The 18,874-nt window shown below is 41.7% G+C and overlaps 1 protein-coding gene across 1 annotated transcript in view; it reads left to right on the plus strand.

The window, feature by feature from the left end:
- GALNT9 (polypeptide N-acetylgalactosaminyltransferase 9) overlaps positions 1–18,874 on the plus strand; it is a 130,450-nt gene that overhangs the window by 35,588 nt on the left and 75,988 nt on the right. Inside the window, exons 3-4 of the mRNA XM_058816647.1 lie at positions 10,037–10,203; positions 11,895–12,069. Coding sequence (XP_058672630.1) covers positions 10,037–10,203; positions 11,895–12,069 — 342 coding nt within the window. The remainder of the gene's footprint in view (positions 1–10,036; positions 10,204–11,894; positions 12,070–18,874) is intronic.

Raw genomic sequence — 18,874 nt, forward strand, 5'->3', positions numbered from 1 at the left:
ATCTCCATGCATTGCACTGTTTTGCTGCTATAAAGTGTGTGCTCCTGGTATTAGCTGTGCGCTAGTCAGTAAATGTGGCTGGATTTTTAAAAACTTTTCTCATTTCTAAATGTAACCAAAACTAAATAAAAACACAAGAGTTTTCTCAAGTTATACAGACTGAAGCAACATAAGTAGTTAGAAGGGAACTGTTGTTAACATTTAACTTCTAAGTGCATGAAATTGTTGAATACTGTGCTGTTCACCTCTAACTAGCCTTTAATTTAAACAAAAGCTATAAAAGTGCAATTAGGCTCCAGTCCAATGAAGCACTTAAATATGTTCCTAGCTTTAAGTGTATGAATAACCTCAGTGAAGTTAAGACAATCTCAGGTGCTTTCCTTGAACAGGACATTTCACAGAGTAGTTGTAATGCACAGAGAACAACTCTGCAAGTGTCACTGGGGAAGATGTGGGGAGAGTAAAGGATTTAGGATTTGGCTGCTCTTACTTAATGATTTATCCTATGGAATCCTGACCTAGAGCTCATGGAGAGCTTTGGATGTGCTCCATCATCTGATTGTCAGGCAGCTTCCTACCCACACACAGCACATGCACCTTCCTTTGTCCTCTCTGCCTGACTCAGACTTTTTATGAACACTCAGCTGCTGCCACCAGGCTCTCTCCTCAATCCCATATAAAGCATCTAAACATCCTGGATTTAATACTCCCATTTTTCAGTGCTAAATCAATGTTCTTTATGCATTTGTTCTTGGAACACTGCTCTATTTGAACCATAATTCCTCCCACATACCATAAACTTGGTTCTGTTTTTACTCTTATAGGAATTGATCATTTAAAGTAGGAGGAAGCCCGTGACTACTGTTCACATTTCAAGGCTATTGCTGGTTAGTCCAATGAGCTTGTGCACCACCTGAGAAAAGTGCTATGATTACCAGGGGAGCATCATTACCTTGCTGGGCTCCAACCAGCCTCAAAGCAGTTGGGACAAGTCAGGATTAAAGAGCTTCTCACTACAATTTTGGCAGGCAGTGGTGGAGTTTGTCCAGCTTATGGCTGACCTCCCATTTGGTGGTTTACTCCCTCAACTATCCTGTATTTGTACATAGGTAGAAAGAAACATTCTGCTGCATAACTGAATTTGACCAGAGATTAAAGCTGGTCTCCTGTGAAATACACTGGAGCCTATTAAAGAAGGGATTGTTTGCCAAACGTGGTTGTATATCCTCCCCAGACCATAAAAAACATTGTTAGCTGAAGTGATAGTGGAAAAATATTGCATTCCTCTATTCTCCTCCTTACCACTACACTGCAACGTGACAGCAAACCCTTAATGAAATTCATGAAGAGCTCTGCAGCAGTTACCTTGAAAACTTTTTTATTGCCCTACATTTCCAGGTAACACTCTGATACTCAGCCTCTGTCCGGCACCAGCAACACCAGCTGAGGCAGAGAGATAGTCAAAATTAAACAAAAGTATCCAGAATTTTTAATGTTAAACACTTGCAGTACATTTTTAATAGCCAAGGATAACTTCCTGTATTTACATATTATTATCTGAATAACAAATATCTTCAAAGGTACAGCAAACTCTTCTGTGCAAATGGAAAAGGGTGAGTTTACTCTTATGCATTATTTATTGAAAATAATTCCTTTGATTTCACCAATTCCACTGCTTTTCCTTTATGTGTGGCACGGGCTCAGTAGGAAACAGGAGAGGAGCTTCAGAGGAGGTGGTGCCTGCAGATATGGACACTGCTGCTGGATATCTGGGCTGTTACCATCTCACTCCCTGCAGACATGCTGGGATTAATTATCCCTTCGCCACAAAGAACCTTTTTGGGATCTTGATGCATCACCTTGAGTGGAAAATTACTCCTTTGATGGGAAAAGTGCTAACAGGCACTGCTGGAAGTGCAGCTGAATGGCTTCACATGGCTTGCTGGAGAGCAATGACCCTTGGTGGCAGCACAAGGAGTGGGGACACTGGGCAGCAGCCAATTTTCTGAATGCACCCTGGAAAACATCATCTGGCTTTCTGGATGGCTCTTTTTGAGCCTTCCCTGTTTGAAATACGAGATTTTCGTTTTGGCAAAGCTGAAATGAGAGTGTATATTCTCTCTTCCCCACAGACAACGTAGTTCTCAAAATTAAGTTTTTAAAAAGTTGCACAAAAGGTTGTGTTTTCCTGAATGTATTTTGCTGATAAGATCTTCAAATCAAATTGACACAATGCCTTTAGTCTGGCCTTTATTTAATATAGTTTCATCAGTTTCACCAATTTTTATATTTCACTTAACTTCAGAGAGCTCTCCAATCTCAAAGCAGAATTTTCTAAGACTGCCTTTATGGCTTTATTAAAAAGACAATTCTTTTCTACCTTTTAGTCTAAAAGGATGCAAGCTAAGAATCCAGTTGGAACAGAGGCCAAGATATTTGCAAAATCTTGAGAATCACTAAAGAGGTCATTTGTTTTATTCACCTAAAACGAGGCAGAATACATGTCACTTGGAATTTAGCTCAGCTCCTCCTTAAATTTAAGAGCAGCACCATTAAAAATAAAGTTGCACAGGGGATCTGTTTTCTTTGGGGATTTTTGGAAAGCATTTGAAAGCAGATTTCAGCCTCTCCATTAATTTCCAATGAGCCTAATGCTTTGTGATGCAGCATGCATACAGCCAGAGGCAGATCCAGACAGGCACACTGGGGGATAGAGTGGAAATTTTTTACAGATGGTATTTCAAAACATATTAGTGACTCAAGTTAAGTTACCAAAAAAAAAAAAAAAAGGCAAAGACTTTTTACTACAGAAAGATGTGAGCACAGGATTTGAGTCATTTTTCATGTTAATAAAGAGGCTTGTTTTAAAAGTGATTGAAACTAGTTTTAGCATTTTTATATGTATAAATCAATAAGGGTATTAGACATAATGGCATGTTTCTGGTATTGTTTGCCTGAGGAAAACCAGAAATAGCTCAGTGAAATAGAAGGCCTCTTATTTTATGTGTGCAGCAGCTATTTTTGAAGAGTCTAATAATCTTAAATATAAGGGTTAATATTCTCTACAAGTAGAGTCATCTTGCTGCATATGTTAACTATGCATATATAGTGTGCTATCAGTCACTGATTGACAGTTCTCAGGGCTTTCTACTATAAATATAAAAATAATTTGCTTGGAGAAAGGAGGAATTAAACCAAATAGAGCAAACATGTTATAAAACAAAAGGCACAAACATGTGTTGGGTTTTTATGAGCAGAGCAATTAGTCACAGTTGTACTGGCCTGGAATTTAAAAGAAAGGCAAAAGAACAAAAACACAAATCTGTCATTCTCAGGGAACCCTTGTCCAGTGCGTGTTACTGAAAATTGATGGAGAGCTTTAACCTACCTGTGTCCAGGTGAGAGGGGTCTCTCCTTCATAGAAATAATATAGGACAGAAATTCCTGCAAATTTGGTCTTTCCTGTGGGAAATAGAATGGTGAAGAGTCCTAAGGTACAAAAGACAGTTATTTTAGGAAGGATGCTGCTGTTCTTCAGTCTGCAAATCCTACAGACATCAAATCCAATTGTCCAGCCTGGGAATGTGGGAAGTTCCCATGACCAGATGTGTTCTGGAAAACTCATTGCACATTGCAGTCATTTGTTTGTGGTTGACATGAAAGGACATTTTTGCTTGATACAGGAGGTGTTTGAGGTTAGCTCAGGTGTGAGGACTTGGCCTGGTTTCTTTCTCATGAGTGTAGGGGATTTCTTTCCTAGACTTTTGGATGCAAAATAAGAAAAAAATATGTCAAGGAACATGTGAAAGCTGGTGGGAATTCCTACAGTATGGATTAGATTTAAGATCTCACTTTATGAGAAAATGTATATGAGAAACTCTATATGAGAAAAGATGGAGAAAAAGTTCTTTTAGTGGGTTTCCTCAGACTTACAGCACCAACAAGAATTGCACTGTATCTTGTACCTGCAATTCTCCAAACAAATTCAGGAAGAAGGTGTAGATTTTTCTGCTGTGGGATATTTCAAAATGGAAATGTTCTATAAGGACCACAGACTGGGAAGGTATCTTCTGGTATCACCATAATTTCAAAGCTTTTTCCGAAAATGGCTCTTTTCTCTTCTTACCTTACTTGTAAACACAATGTGCTGTTTGTCTCAAGGTGCATAGAGCATCAGTGTTCTGTACCACTGCTCTCTTGTTCACAGTTGTATTTATATTATCTATTCTTAGGAAATGAATATATATTTGAGTATATAATGTATATATAGGAAATGAATTTATATTATGTGTTCTTAAGAAATGCCCCTGAGCTGCAAAACAGGGAGAGAAAGTTCAAGAGCAAGCCTTGAACTCAAAAATTTTCCATTTGGGTTTTTGGATAGGGCGGGAAAATCCGCCCTCAACAGAATGTTGTGCCATAATACAGTTAACATCCTCTGCCGAGAAGGAGAATTAATTAGGAAGGAGTTGGAGCCTCTGGCTGACAGATTCATGATCCATGAAGCTAATCAGTTTTGTGGGCTGTCACTGCTGCTGCTGCAGACTGGTCAGCAGCTGGATCCATGCTGGGGAACAAGACATTTGCAGCTTGTCACGTCTCCTCTGCCGTGCCAGTGTGGAAGAGGAAGGCGATGTTAGTTTATTTCTGCAGCTCAAAAGTTACTATTGCATCCAGCACTAGCTGTAAAGCCTCAGTGGGTTTCTGGAGAAAGAAATCAGGCACTAAGCTAGGCATTAAATTCAGTGATTTAGCTGTGGTAAATCGTCTGTGCCTATAGGAGTCACAGTAGCATTTAGGTGCTAAAAGGTAACCATGTAGGTAAGATTAGTCTGAGCCCTTGGTTTAACAGGGCTCAAAATACATATTGACCTAGTGATTAAAAGCAGTATTTGTTAGCATTAAAGAGAAAGAGTTCAATAATCTTTTAAAATATTTATCTTTGTCCTTTCATTGATCGTGCACCAAATAAGGAGCTATTCCAACGTGTTCTCCTGCTGTGGCTATAAAACATGAACACAGATCATTCTGAAGCTTTCAAGGTACAGATCATGTAGGGGTAGGGTTTTTTTTGCCAGAACTGCAGATGTTTCTTCAAGCCCAGCAATTTCATCAGGTTTGTGAAGGAGAGGAACCTTCAGTCATCTCCGTCCCAGTAGTTCATTGGAAAAACGTATCTTGTATTAAACACTTTAAAGATTCATGAAGCAGCTTTAATTTTGTTTGCATTTCTTCCTGAAGGGTAAAGCTGTCAGAAATCTCTAAAAGCATTGCTTAATCCATTTCCAAACTCAGTATATTAAGGTCTGCGGAGCAAAACTCATTTTTGGAGTTTAGCAAGTTTAGAGACAGGAAAAAAGGGCAGGGGAAATAGAGCAGGGAAGATGTTTCTCCTTTTTTTTGGTAACGCATTGAACTGCCTGCACGGCTGCAGTGACAGTCCTTCACAAAAAATAGTGCAACCCAAATGGACTGTAAGAGCAGCCTGATAAATAGAGGATTTCACGTGTTTCTCTTGGATCAGATACCAATAGAGTAAATACATCTATCAGGGAATGAAGCTCCAGCCAGAAGAAAATTTCCTTCCTTTTAATGCCTCCAAGCTTACAAGTTTGCCATGAGCAGGTTCATGTGTAGTTGAGCACCTTTTGTTTTTCTCATATCCCAGTTTCTGATCTGTGACCTTTTTATATTAGTACATGATTTTTTCCCCAAGTTTCTGATCTGCCAACCAAACAGCTTTTCCCATTTTCTTATGAAGCCTGCAAGACAGTTCTCACAGTTGGGCTCAGGAGGCTGGCTGGGAAATGTTCATTTAAGGAGCCAGTTCAATGTGAGGGAATGAATGAGTGAAAATCATCTCTAGAATAGAGAAAAACGATCTGAAAGGAAATACCTCTGGGTTGCCAGCCAAGCTCTGCAGTAGCAAATACAGAATGAGAGCACTCAAAGACCTTTCCCAAGACAACAGCAGGATGCCCCAGGTTTGATGCTTGGCATGCTGTATGAGAGGAGCCTGCAGGGCTGTTTCACACATCAGGTTTAATCCATCCTCAGCTGGCCCATGGAAGTGATTAGCCATGGCACTGTCAGCCTTTGCTGGAAGCCCCAGTCCTGCAGGCATCCAGCATTGTGTCCCTGCCCAGGTACCTGTGTGCCCTGGAGCCCTGTGCTCCTCTGCTGCTTGGACTCTGTGGGACCTGCTGGCAGTCCGGAATGCTGATTTAAAATCACAGGAATATTGGATGTGAGCTATGCCCAGCTCACACCATCTTTAGCTACCACACAGGTCAAATGTGCACTCAGTTCTTCCCCAACTCAGGAGTGTTGGTGTTAACAAGGCCAGGTTTCAGCTGTCCATTGCTGAAATTGTTCTTCTTCACACAGTTCAGTGTGGTCAGACCTGGTGCAGAGAAGGGGAGACTGTGGTGGGATCCAGCTCCTGGCAGAGCGCTGGGAGCTTCAAACACTCAGGCACTGCACAGCACCAGGGCTGAAAAAGGGATGATTTCCAAATTTCTTACCATGGTTCTGTTGGCAGTAAGGCTGAAGGATTATAAAGCTGTGCCTTGCTAGTGCATTTTGTACAGTTTGATTTCTTCCCATTCTGGTCATTTTCTTCTCAAAAGAAATAGTAAAAGTGGCTAGTCTTGTGCTAAGCTGCCCCATCATTAGCTCATAGGTTTCTTGCCTGATGATTTTCTCTGTGTCCAGCTCTTTTGTGCAAGGATTCCCTTTGGCTTGTTACAGCCTTCCCTTTCCTCAGTAATGAGCTGTCCCCTGCTGCCTCCTCCAGGGCCAGTCCAAGGCTGCTCCAAGGAGATTTCTGTCACTCTTTGTGTCCCTTTTTCACAGGCACCACTGACTGACCCAGTGCAGAGCCCTTGTGAGGCTCTGGCTGAGCAGAGGTGGCTGAGGTGACACCCAAAGCTGGGTGTGCCTTGGCAGGGTGAGGTTTGCCCATGTCTCTGTTTGGCCAGGAGTGTCAAACCCTGGTTAGAGTTTCTTGGAATGAAGGAAGTGTTAACTGTAAATTGCTGTGGCTGGTGTCTAATTAGAGAACACTTTGGGAAGAACTCAGGCAGCAATCCAGCAAAGCACTTAAAGCACCCACTGATTTTGAAGGAAAGACACCTTAACTGGGATTGCTCATGCTCTCAAGCATCATCAGAAGTGTTTGGTAGTGGACCAGTAATTTCTCCTGTCTACCTCAGCACATCAATCGCATTTTGTGAAGTGACCTAAGGAGTTGGGAGTTCAAGGTTGACTTGAAGCCTGCAGGAAATAAACCCTTAAATCACTGCTGTGCTTTGGAAAGTGCTCAGCTGGACAGCTGCTTTTGCTGTTCTTCATCCTCACTGCAATAAATAAATTTATGGCAGCTTTTAAACTACCGCTAAATTCTGAGCTTTGCTTTTTCGTATCTAGGTGTTCCTGTTGCAGTGGCACTACCAAAGATATTCCAATATATTTTGTTTGGACTGCTCTTTCTAAATGCAGTCAAAATGCAGTTTTTCAACTATGTCCTAGAAAAAAAAAAGGGAAGAACTAAGAGACAAAAGGTTGCAGTGAGAAGTGATAGGCATGACTTCATCCAGGTGGAATAAGAAATTCAAACCAGCTTTTTATCTAAAGCAGTCCCTGATGCCCTACAGTGTAAGTAATCACTGAGAACTAAGGCATGAAAAGTCTTGTGAACCAGCGAGGCCATGGAGCCACACTTGGGACAATAATGCATTGATTTAATGTGATGAAGAACAAATAAATCAAAAATTAGGAGATTATGGTTCAGGTGTGCTGGTTTTAAATCTAGAATTAGATTTTTTTTCTTTTTTTTTTTTTTCTTCTCTGAATTAAAGTGGGAGGAAAAGCACTGAAATTGGTTCCACTTGTAGTTACCCTATCAGTCTGACCAGGAACATGTAGCCGGGTGTTTCAGTTCACTTGCCAATTAAAAAAATACTTTTTCCTCAGAAATGTTCAGCAAAATTCCTAATTCTCTGAGGTCCCTCTGAGGAGGGATAGCCTGGGGTGGGCTCCCTCCTCTGCCTCACCTGCACCAACAGGGCACCCACTCCCTGGGGACTGCTCTGATTTCCTGAGCTGCAGTTTGGGATTTGTGGGACTCTGGAGAAAATTGCTGTCAGGTAAAAGATGTCCCTCATCACAGGAAATCTTGCAAGGTCCATGTTTTTAGCTAGTGGCTCTTTCCTGTTACTGCAGTATTCCTGATGCACTTCTTTGATAAGCCAGTGTGCTCAAGAGGAAAATTGCATTCAAAATGAAATTCAAAAAAGAAATTCAAAAAAGGGGACTGTGTCAGAACATTCATGCCTCCTGAAAACCTCTCTCCTTGTTCCAGGCCTATTTTTAGGCTGTGTAAGAATGCTGCTTAGCCAGAAGTTTTTCACAGTGGTCCTCTGTGTGGCACAGGCTGGCAGTGAGTAGCTATGGTAGCACTGGAATCAATGATGAGTGCTCAGGTCTCTGAGCAAATAGTGCTGGGATCAGGAATTATGAATAATTACAACTTTACTAGAATTCATAACTGACTTGCAGAGGTTACCCAGCAGTCAAGCATTTGTCACCTGCCCTATCCCCATGACTGCTGATAGTGGGGAAAAAAGTGATTGTTATGCCAAAGTAATGAGCATAGAGGTCAGAAAGTTTGATAAGAGCAGGAGAAGTCATTTTCTGTGATATCATTAGCAGTATTTTAGAGAGCAAGTTCAGCAATTGCTATGGTAATTCTGAATGGCTTTTTGACTGTGAGAACAGGTAGGTAGCTTTTAAAGTTAGCCTCTTTGCTAATGGGGGAGAATCCCACTGAAATAGGGCAGTGTGGTGTTACAGAGGGGCATGTGCTGAGCACTTGGGAAGCAGGAGCTCTGCTCTGTGCTGTGCAACTTCTCCAGGCCTCAGGTTTTCTTCTCAAAATGGTCTGTGGTAAAATATATATATCAGTGAGCAGCACAGAAGCAAATTGTGAATGAGGATGTAGCAGCCTAGCAAGGCAGCATCTCAGAGGGAGCAGACCTGTTTGCAGATAATTCAGCAAGTGCAGGCCTGTACAACAACCACCATGTGTTTGTTCTTGCTGCACAAACTGTGCAGTCAGAAAGGGTGGCAAGTGCTCTCTCTGTGGGCAAATGCTAAATTTGCTTGAGCAAATGCTGGTTTTAAAGCTCTGCTGCAGTTGTGAGTTGGCATCAGAGCTGCTGGAGGCACAGCCAGGGTGTGCCATTGTGGGCCTTCTCCAGATTATTTTTGAGCAGAGCAATTGATAGTCCTTTGGTTTTCAAGAGATGCTTTTAACCTCACAGGAAAGGAGAGCTGCTACAAATCTGTGTGCATGCACAGATAGCATAAAGCATGTGCATGCACACACCCTGTGTTATACACTGGGCTGATGGAGAGGGCTGCTCTAAACCAGACTGATTCTTTTGAGCCTTTACCACATCTTTCCTTGGGGTTAGAATGATGCCTTGTGAAGGCTGGCCTAGAATAGAGTCTGGACAGAGCCGAAGAATAAAGTAGGTATTCATTAAAAGGCCTCAATGGATTCACCTTGGGCAGCACAAGAGCCCAGCCAGGGCTACACCCAAGATGAACCAAAATGGTCACAAAATGGATGGCTGGTCATCTTTGAAAAGTTCTGGTCCTTTTGCATCTTGGAGTTAATTGTCCAATTCCAGCTTTAGCTTATGAAGTCCCATCCTTGTTTTTCTCTTTTCAGCACACATTGTTTGTGCTCTTGGGCCTGAGATTTGGATCATTTGTCATTGGTGTCGAGCTAGAGAAGGAATTGTTTTGTCTCTCTATTCTGTGAGGAGAGCTCACCATTCCCTAATATGAAGCTCAGAACTACACACTAAAGCAGCACAGAATCTGAAAAATATAAAAGCTCATAGCATCAAGAAAAGACAAAGTCTGCAAATGTCTACACGGATGAAGAGCAAGGAGATGAGGATGCTCTTCATTCCGTTTTGGTTCCCAGTGGCTGCCTGGGTTTTCATTGTGCCTTTCCCCTCTCCAGGTGCAAGCAAATGAGCTACCCAGAGGACCTGCCCCAGATCTCGGTGGTGTTCATCTTTGTGAACGAGGCTCTCTCTGTCATCCTGCGCTCCGTGCACAGCGTGGTGAACCACACCCCGTCCCACCTGCTCAAGGAGATCATCCTGGTGGATGACAACAGTGACAATGGTGAGCTTTGTCACCTTGCCTCTAAGCACGGTGCCCCGTGTGGTTTTCTAGGTGTGAAATGTAAATGTGTTTGTTGATGGGAGGGTTGATCAAGCCATTTGCACAAAGCTGTGAGTAAATATTGACTATTTGTGTAACAAGTAAACATTATGTGGATAAAGACTGTTGATTTCATTGAAATCCTAACAGAATGAATGGCATTTATGTAGGCAATCCTCATAGGGCACTTTTCTCCAAATCCAGAGGAATATCATCATCAATAGAAGTTCAAATTCTGCTGCCAAAGAAAAGTGAGGCTACAGATTTTCTTTAAAGATAGTTTCTACTCTTTTATATGGCAGCACATTGTTTCTTCATGGTTTAATCCAAAATCCAAGTATTGGTGAGCATATAGGGTACTATTATCAGCATATTTCACAATAGTCATTTTTGAAGATTCTCAGGAGACAAGGGACTAGTGCTGCCGTGTTTAAATGTGTACATTACACTTCTAGAACTGATTTGTCTTCTAAAATCATATTTATTTCCAATAAGTCTAAAATTTAGCATTTCTTCCTCAAATCTTTCAGTTTTAAGTTGCTCTTACTCTTCAAGATCCTTGAAGAGAGAACTGAGAGAAGAGACAACTCAAGTGAAAATAAGTTCCAAAACCTATAGATTTAAGAACTTGTTTATGCAATTCAGATTTCATGGCAGTGTAACCTGTGGAGTAATTATGTGAGACTGCAAAGTGTTTGAGTCAAGGCAATCCTGAGGAGAATTGAACTTATCATTTCTCAGTGAACTCTTATATGGCTTTTCTCTGCCACTCTTCTAAATAACTGGAGATTTATCAAGTCTTTGATTCTAATGATAATGGTTCTACTGTCTAATATAGATCAGAAAAATGAAGTTGCTAATGTCCTGGAAGCTTCTACTAGTTTTTCTGATAAAGATATTTAGGCAAAAGCCACTTTATGAATAAGTTGCAGAGTAAATGAATTACCAAACTACATTGATTAAAAAAAAATAAATAGAGAGACCATTTTGGTAATTTGCCTGTTTATAAGCCTCTTGAAATGAAGCTGAAAAGGGTGAATGAGTTCTGCTCCATCTGTGATTGAATGCCTGAAAATGAACAAAAGAGAAGTCTATTTGAGATCTTCAATATCCATTTAGTTATAAAGGAAAGAAGCCTAGTATTGAAGAATCTTAATTATATTTAAGGGGAAACCTTGAAAATTAAGGGAAATTAATTGTGATCTGAATTACTTCTTGACCCAAAATCCATTGAGGTTATTTTTCTCACTCCTACTGAAGAGCATAAATCAGAAAAAAGCAATCACCAGACTGGCATGTTACACTTGCTTATGGTCAGAATTGCTCTTCCAGAGGCCAGTTGTAACCTAATGCAAATCATCAGAGAATCAGAATAGTAATTTTTTAAAATAGTAATTTTTTAAAAACTACCTTTCTGACAGTATACTCAAATCCATATTAAAGCTGGGCAAGGTTCTGGTGTGTGGGGAATTTCTGTGGGCTGAAACCCCTGGAGCTGCTCCATGCCTCAGTGCTGGGTTTGTATCTCTGGGACTCACCAAGGATTTGGGAATATTTAAGGACTCCTCTCCCTCTCTGCTGCAGAACAAAACACAACATTGCAGGGCCTTTCTCGCTCTAAATGCTTGTGTGGGTTTGATTTTGCCCTGCAGTTGAGCTGAAGTTTAACCTGGACCAGTACGTGCACAAGAGGTACCCGGGGCTGGTGAAGATCGTGCGCAACAACAAACGCGAGGGGCTGATCCGAGCCAGGATCCAGGGCTGGAAAGCTGCAACATCCCCCGTGGTGGGGTTCTTTGATGCCCACGTGGAGTTCAACACTGGCTGGTGGGTGCTGGCTGTGCCCAGAGGGACGGTGGCACTGGCACAGGGCTGAGGGAGGATGAGGAGGCTGTGGTGGTGTTTGCAGGGGACCCAGGATGAGGGAAGAGAGGGGAATCTTGACTCCATGTTTCAGAAGGCTGATTTATTATTTTATTATATATATTATATTAAAAGAAAATTATACACTAAAACTATACTAAAGAATAGGAGAAAGGATTTCATCAGAAGGCTGGCAAGAAAAGCAAAAGAATGATAATAAAATCTTGTCACTGACCAGAGTCTGAGACAGCTGGACTGTGATTGGCCATCAATTAAAAACAACCACATGAGACCAATCAATGATGCACCTGTTGCATTCCACAGCAGCAGATAATTATTGTTTACATTTCATTTCTGAGGTCTCTCAGCTTCAGGAGAAAAGATCTTAGCAGAAGTATTTTTCAGGAAATATGTCCATGACAGGAGGCTGCAGGGATCAACTCACCAAGCACTCCTGAATTGTGCTCCTCATTATTGCAGCATTGCTGACAGGCTCCTGCAATGGCTGCAAGACCATAAAAAAGCTGCTGTGCCTGGTCTAGCATGGCTCTGAGGAGAGAGGAGTAATTGGAACCATGATGGGTGTGAAATCCCAAAGCAGTCAGATGGGGAGGCACCATTAAGGAGGCTCTGGGCTGGAGGATTTCAAGTGCTTCTTTTACCTCCTCATCATTTTCTATCATTTCTTCCTAGAAACTTGAATACCAATCTGATTTCCTCATAAATTTCCTTGCAGTTACATTTGAGGGAAACATTAAATTATTGCCTGCAATTTTAATAGGGCTTGAAATTAGCATGACTTTCCCCATCCCATTTTGGTTTAACGGGCCAGAACTGCATTTGGAATAAATCTTTGTAGCACCACTTGGTGGCCAATATTTGGCATTACTGGAAGTTGGGACTGCAGGAGCTGATCTGTACCATCAGCTGCAAAAGGACTTCTGAGACCTTTGGCATGTAAAACGTGCATTTTCCAAAGATAGGCTGGTATTTGATAATGATGATGCAGAGTTATGGTGGAAATTATTATGCTCTGCAATTCTGGGAGATATCCTCAAATTAAAACTAAAAATAGCTGTACTTACAACTAGAGAGAAACTTAATTGCAAAGGAGTAGAGTGTTTATTTTTATATGTTCATGAATATCTTTATAAAATGGGAGATGCAATAAAATAAGTCTTGTAGTGCACCTGTTTTATGATCATCCCATCTTTTTTCCTTAGGACTATGTTAGGCTATAATAGCAGCTGTAGTAATTTTCTAGAAGCTTAAGAGCTGGTTTAATTTATTTATTTGCTTTTAAAGCAAGTAGATCTTTCAATTTTTTTTTTTCAAACATTCATCTAGGGTAACACCAGCTATGGGCCAGGATCAGGGACTGGGGAGAGCATGCTCTGGGTGCTGTCCCCAGTGCTTGTCCTGCCCAAGATGAGGTTTTCTGGGGCTTGAGGAGAATTTTGTTATCATTTTATAAGGGCATTGAGATCTATCTGATGTACTGTACCTAGGGAGGATCAGCAATGGTGTCAGTAAGCAGGAAAGGGCTTTGTGGTTGCTTTGGGGTTTGTTAGGGTTTGGTTTTTTACTGTCAGAAAGGATTGAAATCAGCACAGGAAGAACCTGGAGTGCTCAGTAAATGAGAGAGCACGTCCAAGATAAAAGGTTTGTGTTTTCTGCCCCTGCCTGGTGCACCGTCCTTCCAGCCAGGCTCTGTCCCTGCTGTGGGGCACTCGGTGATCAGTGGGGACAGAAACCTGCTCCAGGAGCCTCCTGCGTCCCTCCATTTCAACCTGAGGGCTCAGTGTTCCCTGGTGCTTCTCCTCTTGTTCCTCTCAGCCTTTGTGGCTGCTCAGAGCATCTCAACCCCTGCTCCACCCACTTCTCCCAGTTTTAGTTCACCTGTGCACGTGGGGTTGCCTGTCATCTCCATTTTCATCTCATCTCCTTTGACTGGGAGGAACTGAGGTCCTTCCATCTGGACTGCTCTGCTTTTTCCCACCAGGTTTGCACTGCCCTACAAACTCAGCAATCAGGTGGGAGTCTCTTGTTAAAGCTCTGCTGTTCTATTCTCCCACTAAGTTGCACCTTGCATGAATATTTCCCCCCATTTTCAGTGCTTATTTATGTATTCAGAGGCCACATGGATTGCTCCCACTAAAAGCTGTCCATGGATTATTTGTGAGGCAATTAAAAAGGAGCCGATTCCTTTACCACAGAAAAGAGCATTTAGCTTTCTGTTTGGTTTGTGTTCCATCTAAAAGTCAAGTGCCTGCAGTGCAATTTAGTTTCCCAATCTATGGCTGCTTTACCTGCCTAATCAGTTGGCAGATTAATTCATAAAGAATCAAAGAAGGACTTCATCACTTTCTCATGAAATATGCAGGACTGACAACAAAAAAAAACTTCTTTAAACAATAGTGGCCCATTTACAGGTGGCTTTTTGCCTGATATCATACTATAGCATTTTATGGGCTCTCACAGCATTGCTCTCCAGGGACACTTCTTCTAAACTAAATTACAATCTGGTAGGATATAAAAAAATACTCTGCAACCTGGCAGGTCAAATTAGCTATTGAATTATTTATTTTGCTGTGCTTAATTGCTGCTTTTTGGCTTCTCAGGTGTAGAAATATGTTATCTCAGAGCAGTGATTTTCAACTGACCTGTTCCCCTTAAGGCTTTTGATAGTGTGAGCCAATACAGCTGCTGTGAGAGTGGAAGTGGAGAGGACTGCCTGAAAGGGAGGCCATTGCTATTAATCCTCAAATGGAACTTTAAATTAGAATTACAGGGTAATGTATGTGTACATTTCACTTCTAAAATTCTACCTGTCCTGTGGGAGCAGAACCTGGTCTGTTTTTGGTTGTTACTTGATGTCAGTGGGAGTCAGCAACCCAGCAGAGCCAAGAGGGAGGAAAAGCTGCTGTGCTTTTCTCTCTGAGGTGTAGTTAAGCTTGTTTAGTTCAGTTTTCAGAAGATTAGAGCATTCCTGCTCTGACCTTTGGGTTAGGTGTACCCAGCATGCTGAAGGCACCCCCTGAGAGCAGACAGAACATCCTGGGTGCTGATTGTGTTGCAGAACATGCAGAGCATTGTAAAAACCCCTGTCTTTGAGAGATGGGAAAGAATAGCATGACAAGGAGAAGAGACCTTCCCTACATTATTTCTGGGAGCAGGAAAGAGATTACACAGATAGGGTGTTAATTCTCTGGGTGAGAAAAAGGACACATTGAGTGAAGGAGACCAGAAATCAGTAGGTGGAAGGCAGAAACCACAATATATTAGCAGCCATAAAGAGGGTGCTAGGAGCCATAAAAGAAGACATAATGATAGAGTATTATAGTTGCATTCTATCTTAGGAATTGCTTTTGCTCCTATCACAGAGGTGTTATCAGAGCACTGAATGGAGTTATGCAGTCCTGTAGTAATTAAAATTTTGCCAGACAAAGGGTGAGTTTCAATAAGGAAGCAGTGAAGTAAGAGGATTTAATCAAAAGATTTCAACATACCAGCCAGACAGAGCCTGACATAGGAAAGAGAACATGAAATACAAGTTGAGTATCCAACAGATTGTGTCACATACATCCCATCTTTATCTCCAAAGTTGTCAGTGTTTTAAAAATATACAAAAATGGTGTTTTAATAAACTAAGAAGAGCTAAAGATCAAGATCCCGGGCCTGTGGATGGTACTTTGCAGATGCTATTTTATACTGTAAGGTGTAATGCAGTTTGTTTGTAATGCAGTGGTGGCCATAAGCAGTGGATTCTCAAAAAGGTGTGTAAAGGAGGAGGGAAGTTGATTCCTCTTAATCTTCTGCTGACTTTGGTTATCCCAAGTGCTCTGTAGCACAGACATAGTTGTGCTTTTAGGGGGCAAAGCCACAGGGTTTTTGTCCCCCTAAGAGCTTCCTGGTGATATTTTCATGCAGTGTACCAGAATCCAATCTCTACCTGCAGTTAAACTCCCTGTCCTCCTTTTCAAGCTCAGGTGGCTCTCTGGGGACATGACAAGGTCCAGGTGGCTCTTTCCTTCTAAATGAGAGAAGTGGTGAAGCTGAGATTACCTTTGCAGTCCTTCTGCTGTGCAGTCTCTCCACTCTGGAGCATTCAAGCACATCACTCATGCTCAGGACATGTTCCACTGAGCATCCCTGGGCTCAGGCTGACATGGGGAACCCAAATGAAAAGGGAAGGACATGTGTTTGTTAAGGGAGTTCTTCCTCATCCAAAGCCTTAGGATCACTCTGGTAACTTAATGGAATACAAGTTTTAGTTAGCAAAACCAATATAATCTGAGTGGAGCATGCAAGAGAAGCCACGTGGGGCTTTGGGATCCATGGGAGGGTGCCAGCCTGCACACAGAGAATGTACCAGAAAAGCAGCTTTGACTATTCATCTACCTCAACAACCTAGAATGTTCACTGAAGCATCCTCATGCTTTTCAGTGGTGCAGAAAAGAGCCATTGAGGTTTGGCAGCCAAAAGCTGATCTTTAACTCTCCAGCAGGCGTTGGTGCTGAGTTCCCTCTGTTCCAGCTGGGGACTGAAACCCCCCTGGACACCTGGGAATGCTGATAGAGATGTCAGGCAGGACAGATGGGGGAGTTCTCTTACAGACCAAGGAAAGGAGAATGAAATTTATTTCTTTTTTAGTTCTCTGAACACTTATTTACAGGAAAGGCATTCCACATTAAATATTCTGCAGATGGCCTCAGTGAAGAATTATGTGTGTCAGTAGATCTGCTTGTCTGCATCTGATAAATGTATATTGTCAGTGAAATGTGAGGCAGCGTGTAAAATCATGCAAAATAAGCTTTCAGTTTACACAGCTTTCTTTTTTCTTACATTTCTCTGTTAAGTTTATACTTCATGGTACCTGACAGTGGTAGAGCCAGAGTAAAATACGGTGTTAAACCCAGTGAGCCATAAAATCTAGCAGATGAGACCATGTTGTCTTTCATCTATGTCTTATAAGGACTCTTCCCTGACTGCTTGCAAGAAGAGGAAATTCTGATTTGTAAAAACAGGACAAAGAAGGTTGGATTTTTTTTAATGTTAGTTCTTTATTTTTTATTGGAGTAAAAAGTAGCATAGTGATGGTGCCGAAGAAAAAAAAAAGAGGCATGTTTGTCTCAAAAGAAGGCAGAGATCAGGGTATATACCCACATGGGACAGGGCAGAATTGGAGAGACATTTCCCAGTGCAATTCCTGTCATTTAGGAAAGGATTTACTTATTAAAAAATTTAGAAAAAGTGACATTTGGGCTGCAGGGAGGAATTTATTGACAAATGCCTCATACAGCCATTCTAACCAAGAACTGGAAGGTAAGGTGTGCTTCTCAGATGCTGCATGTTAGCAAAGCATCCCTGGAGCTGTGAAGGCCATTGAAGTGGCAGAGCTGGGCTGCAGAGATCTGGCCTGTGGCATGCATGTGGACTCCCTTGGATTGTGTGCATTTATTCTGATGTTGTGCCTTTTTAAAAGTCTGCTTGAAGTCAGCAGGTGTTTTTACATATTTAAAAAGGTGAATTATATAATCATGTGCACCAAGGAGCTCATTACTAGCTTCTTTTTATCTGTTTTTTATCTGGAAGAAGCTGTTCTTTTTTAGCCTTGCGACAAATCAGGCTTTCCCTTTGGCATGAATTCTCCAGCAATCTGATAAGGATGTAAGACAACACAGAGTTTTTGTTTGCTGTGGTTTCCCGTGGGGTTTGAGCTGCTCTAAATCAAGCCAGTGTTAAATACAGAATGCATATATGTTCAGAGATAGACTTACAATAGGATTAGAGAGGCCTGTGTGATCACAGCATGGCCCCTGCCTTTGCTCTCAATCTTCTTACAGCCTCATTCTGTACTCTGCCTCAAATTCTGCCTTCCAGCTCCCTTCCTGCATCCAGTGTTTATCTTGGGAGCATTTACTCTTTGAATCTCACAGAACCAGCGTTGCTGGAACTCCCAATAAAGTCATCATGGGTGCTCAACACCTTGGAAAATCTGCTGTTAATGAAGAAATCTTTCCACTGGTAGGCAAAAGCATTGAATGCATGTTCTGTTTAGTGATGTGCTCAACTGACTTGGACAAATCAAAGTGAATAAAATTGAAGTGAAAGTACCCTTTAGCCTAGTGGAGTCTATAAGAGAACTAAATTTATTGTCCTTTCTCTTCTGGTTTTATCCATTCACCAAGAATCTATTCAGAGAGAGAGGAGGACACTGACAAATAGTTTTAGAGAGGATGGAAGGGAGAGGATCTTCATATGTCACTCAAATTCCAGTCCAAATTGTCTGCTTGGTTTTTATTAAGTGGGGAAAAAAACTCACTTGGATGATGTGAAGCACTACCTTTAAAGCAGAATCTTTTGATTATATTTAGTTTACTGAAATCCATCACATCTATGAATATGCCTGGGAGAACTTTCCCTCTTGCTCCAGTAAATAACCTGTTAACAATGCATGCTGCTCTTTGCCCATAAAGTACCTTGACTCAGATGCAAAATAGGAACCTAACTATGAAAAATGGAGATGGATCCCAAAATTCACATCTGGTTTATGCACCTGATCAGGCAGGGCTGAGTCCTGCCAGCAGTGCCATGTGGAAAGGCAATCCTCCAAACACATATTGCAGCTCAGCAGCTCACTTGTTGGACATCCCTGGGCTTCAGCAACCTTTTCCCCTCTTATCCTTTCAGTCCTGTGAGCTGCCAGAAGCACCTGACTTCTGCAGATGGACAGCAGAAAAAACAAGGCAAAGTGGAAAAAAAAACA

The sequence above is a fragment of the Ammospiza caudacuta genome, chromosome 18 (assembly GCF_027887145.1).
Source record: "Ammospiza caudacuta isolate bAmmCau1 chromosome 18, bAmmCau1.pri, whole genome shotgun sequence".
Classification (NCBI taxonomy): domain Eukaryota; kingdom Metazoa; phylum Chordata; class Aves; order Passeriformes; family Passerellidae; genus Ammospiza; species Ammospiza caudacuta.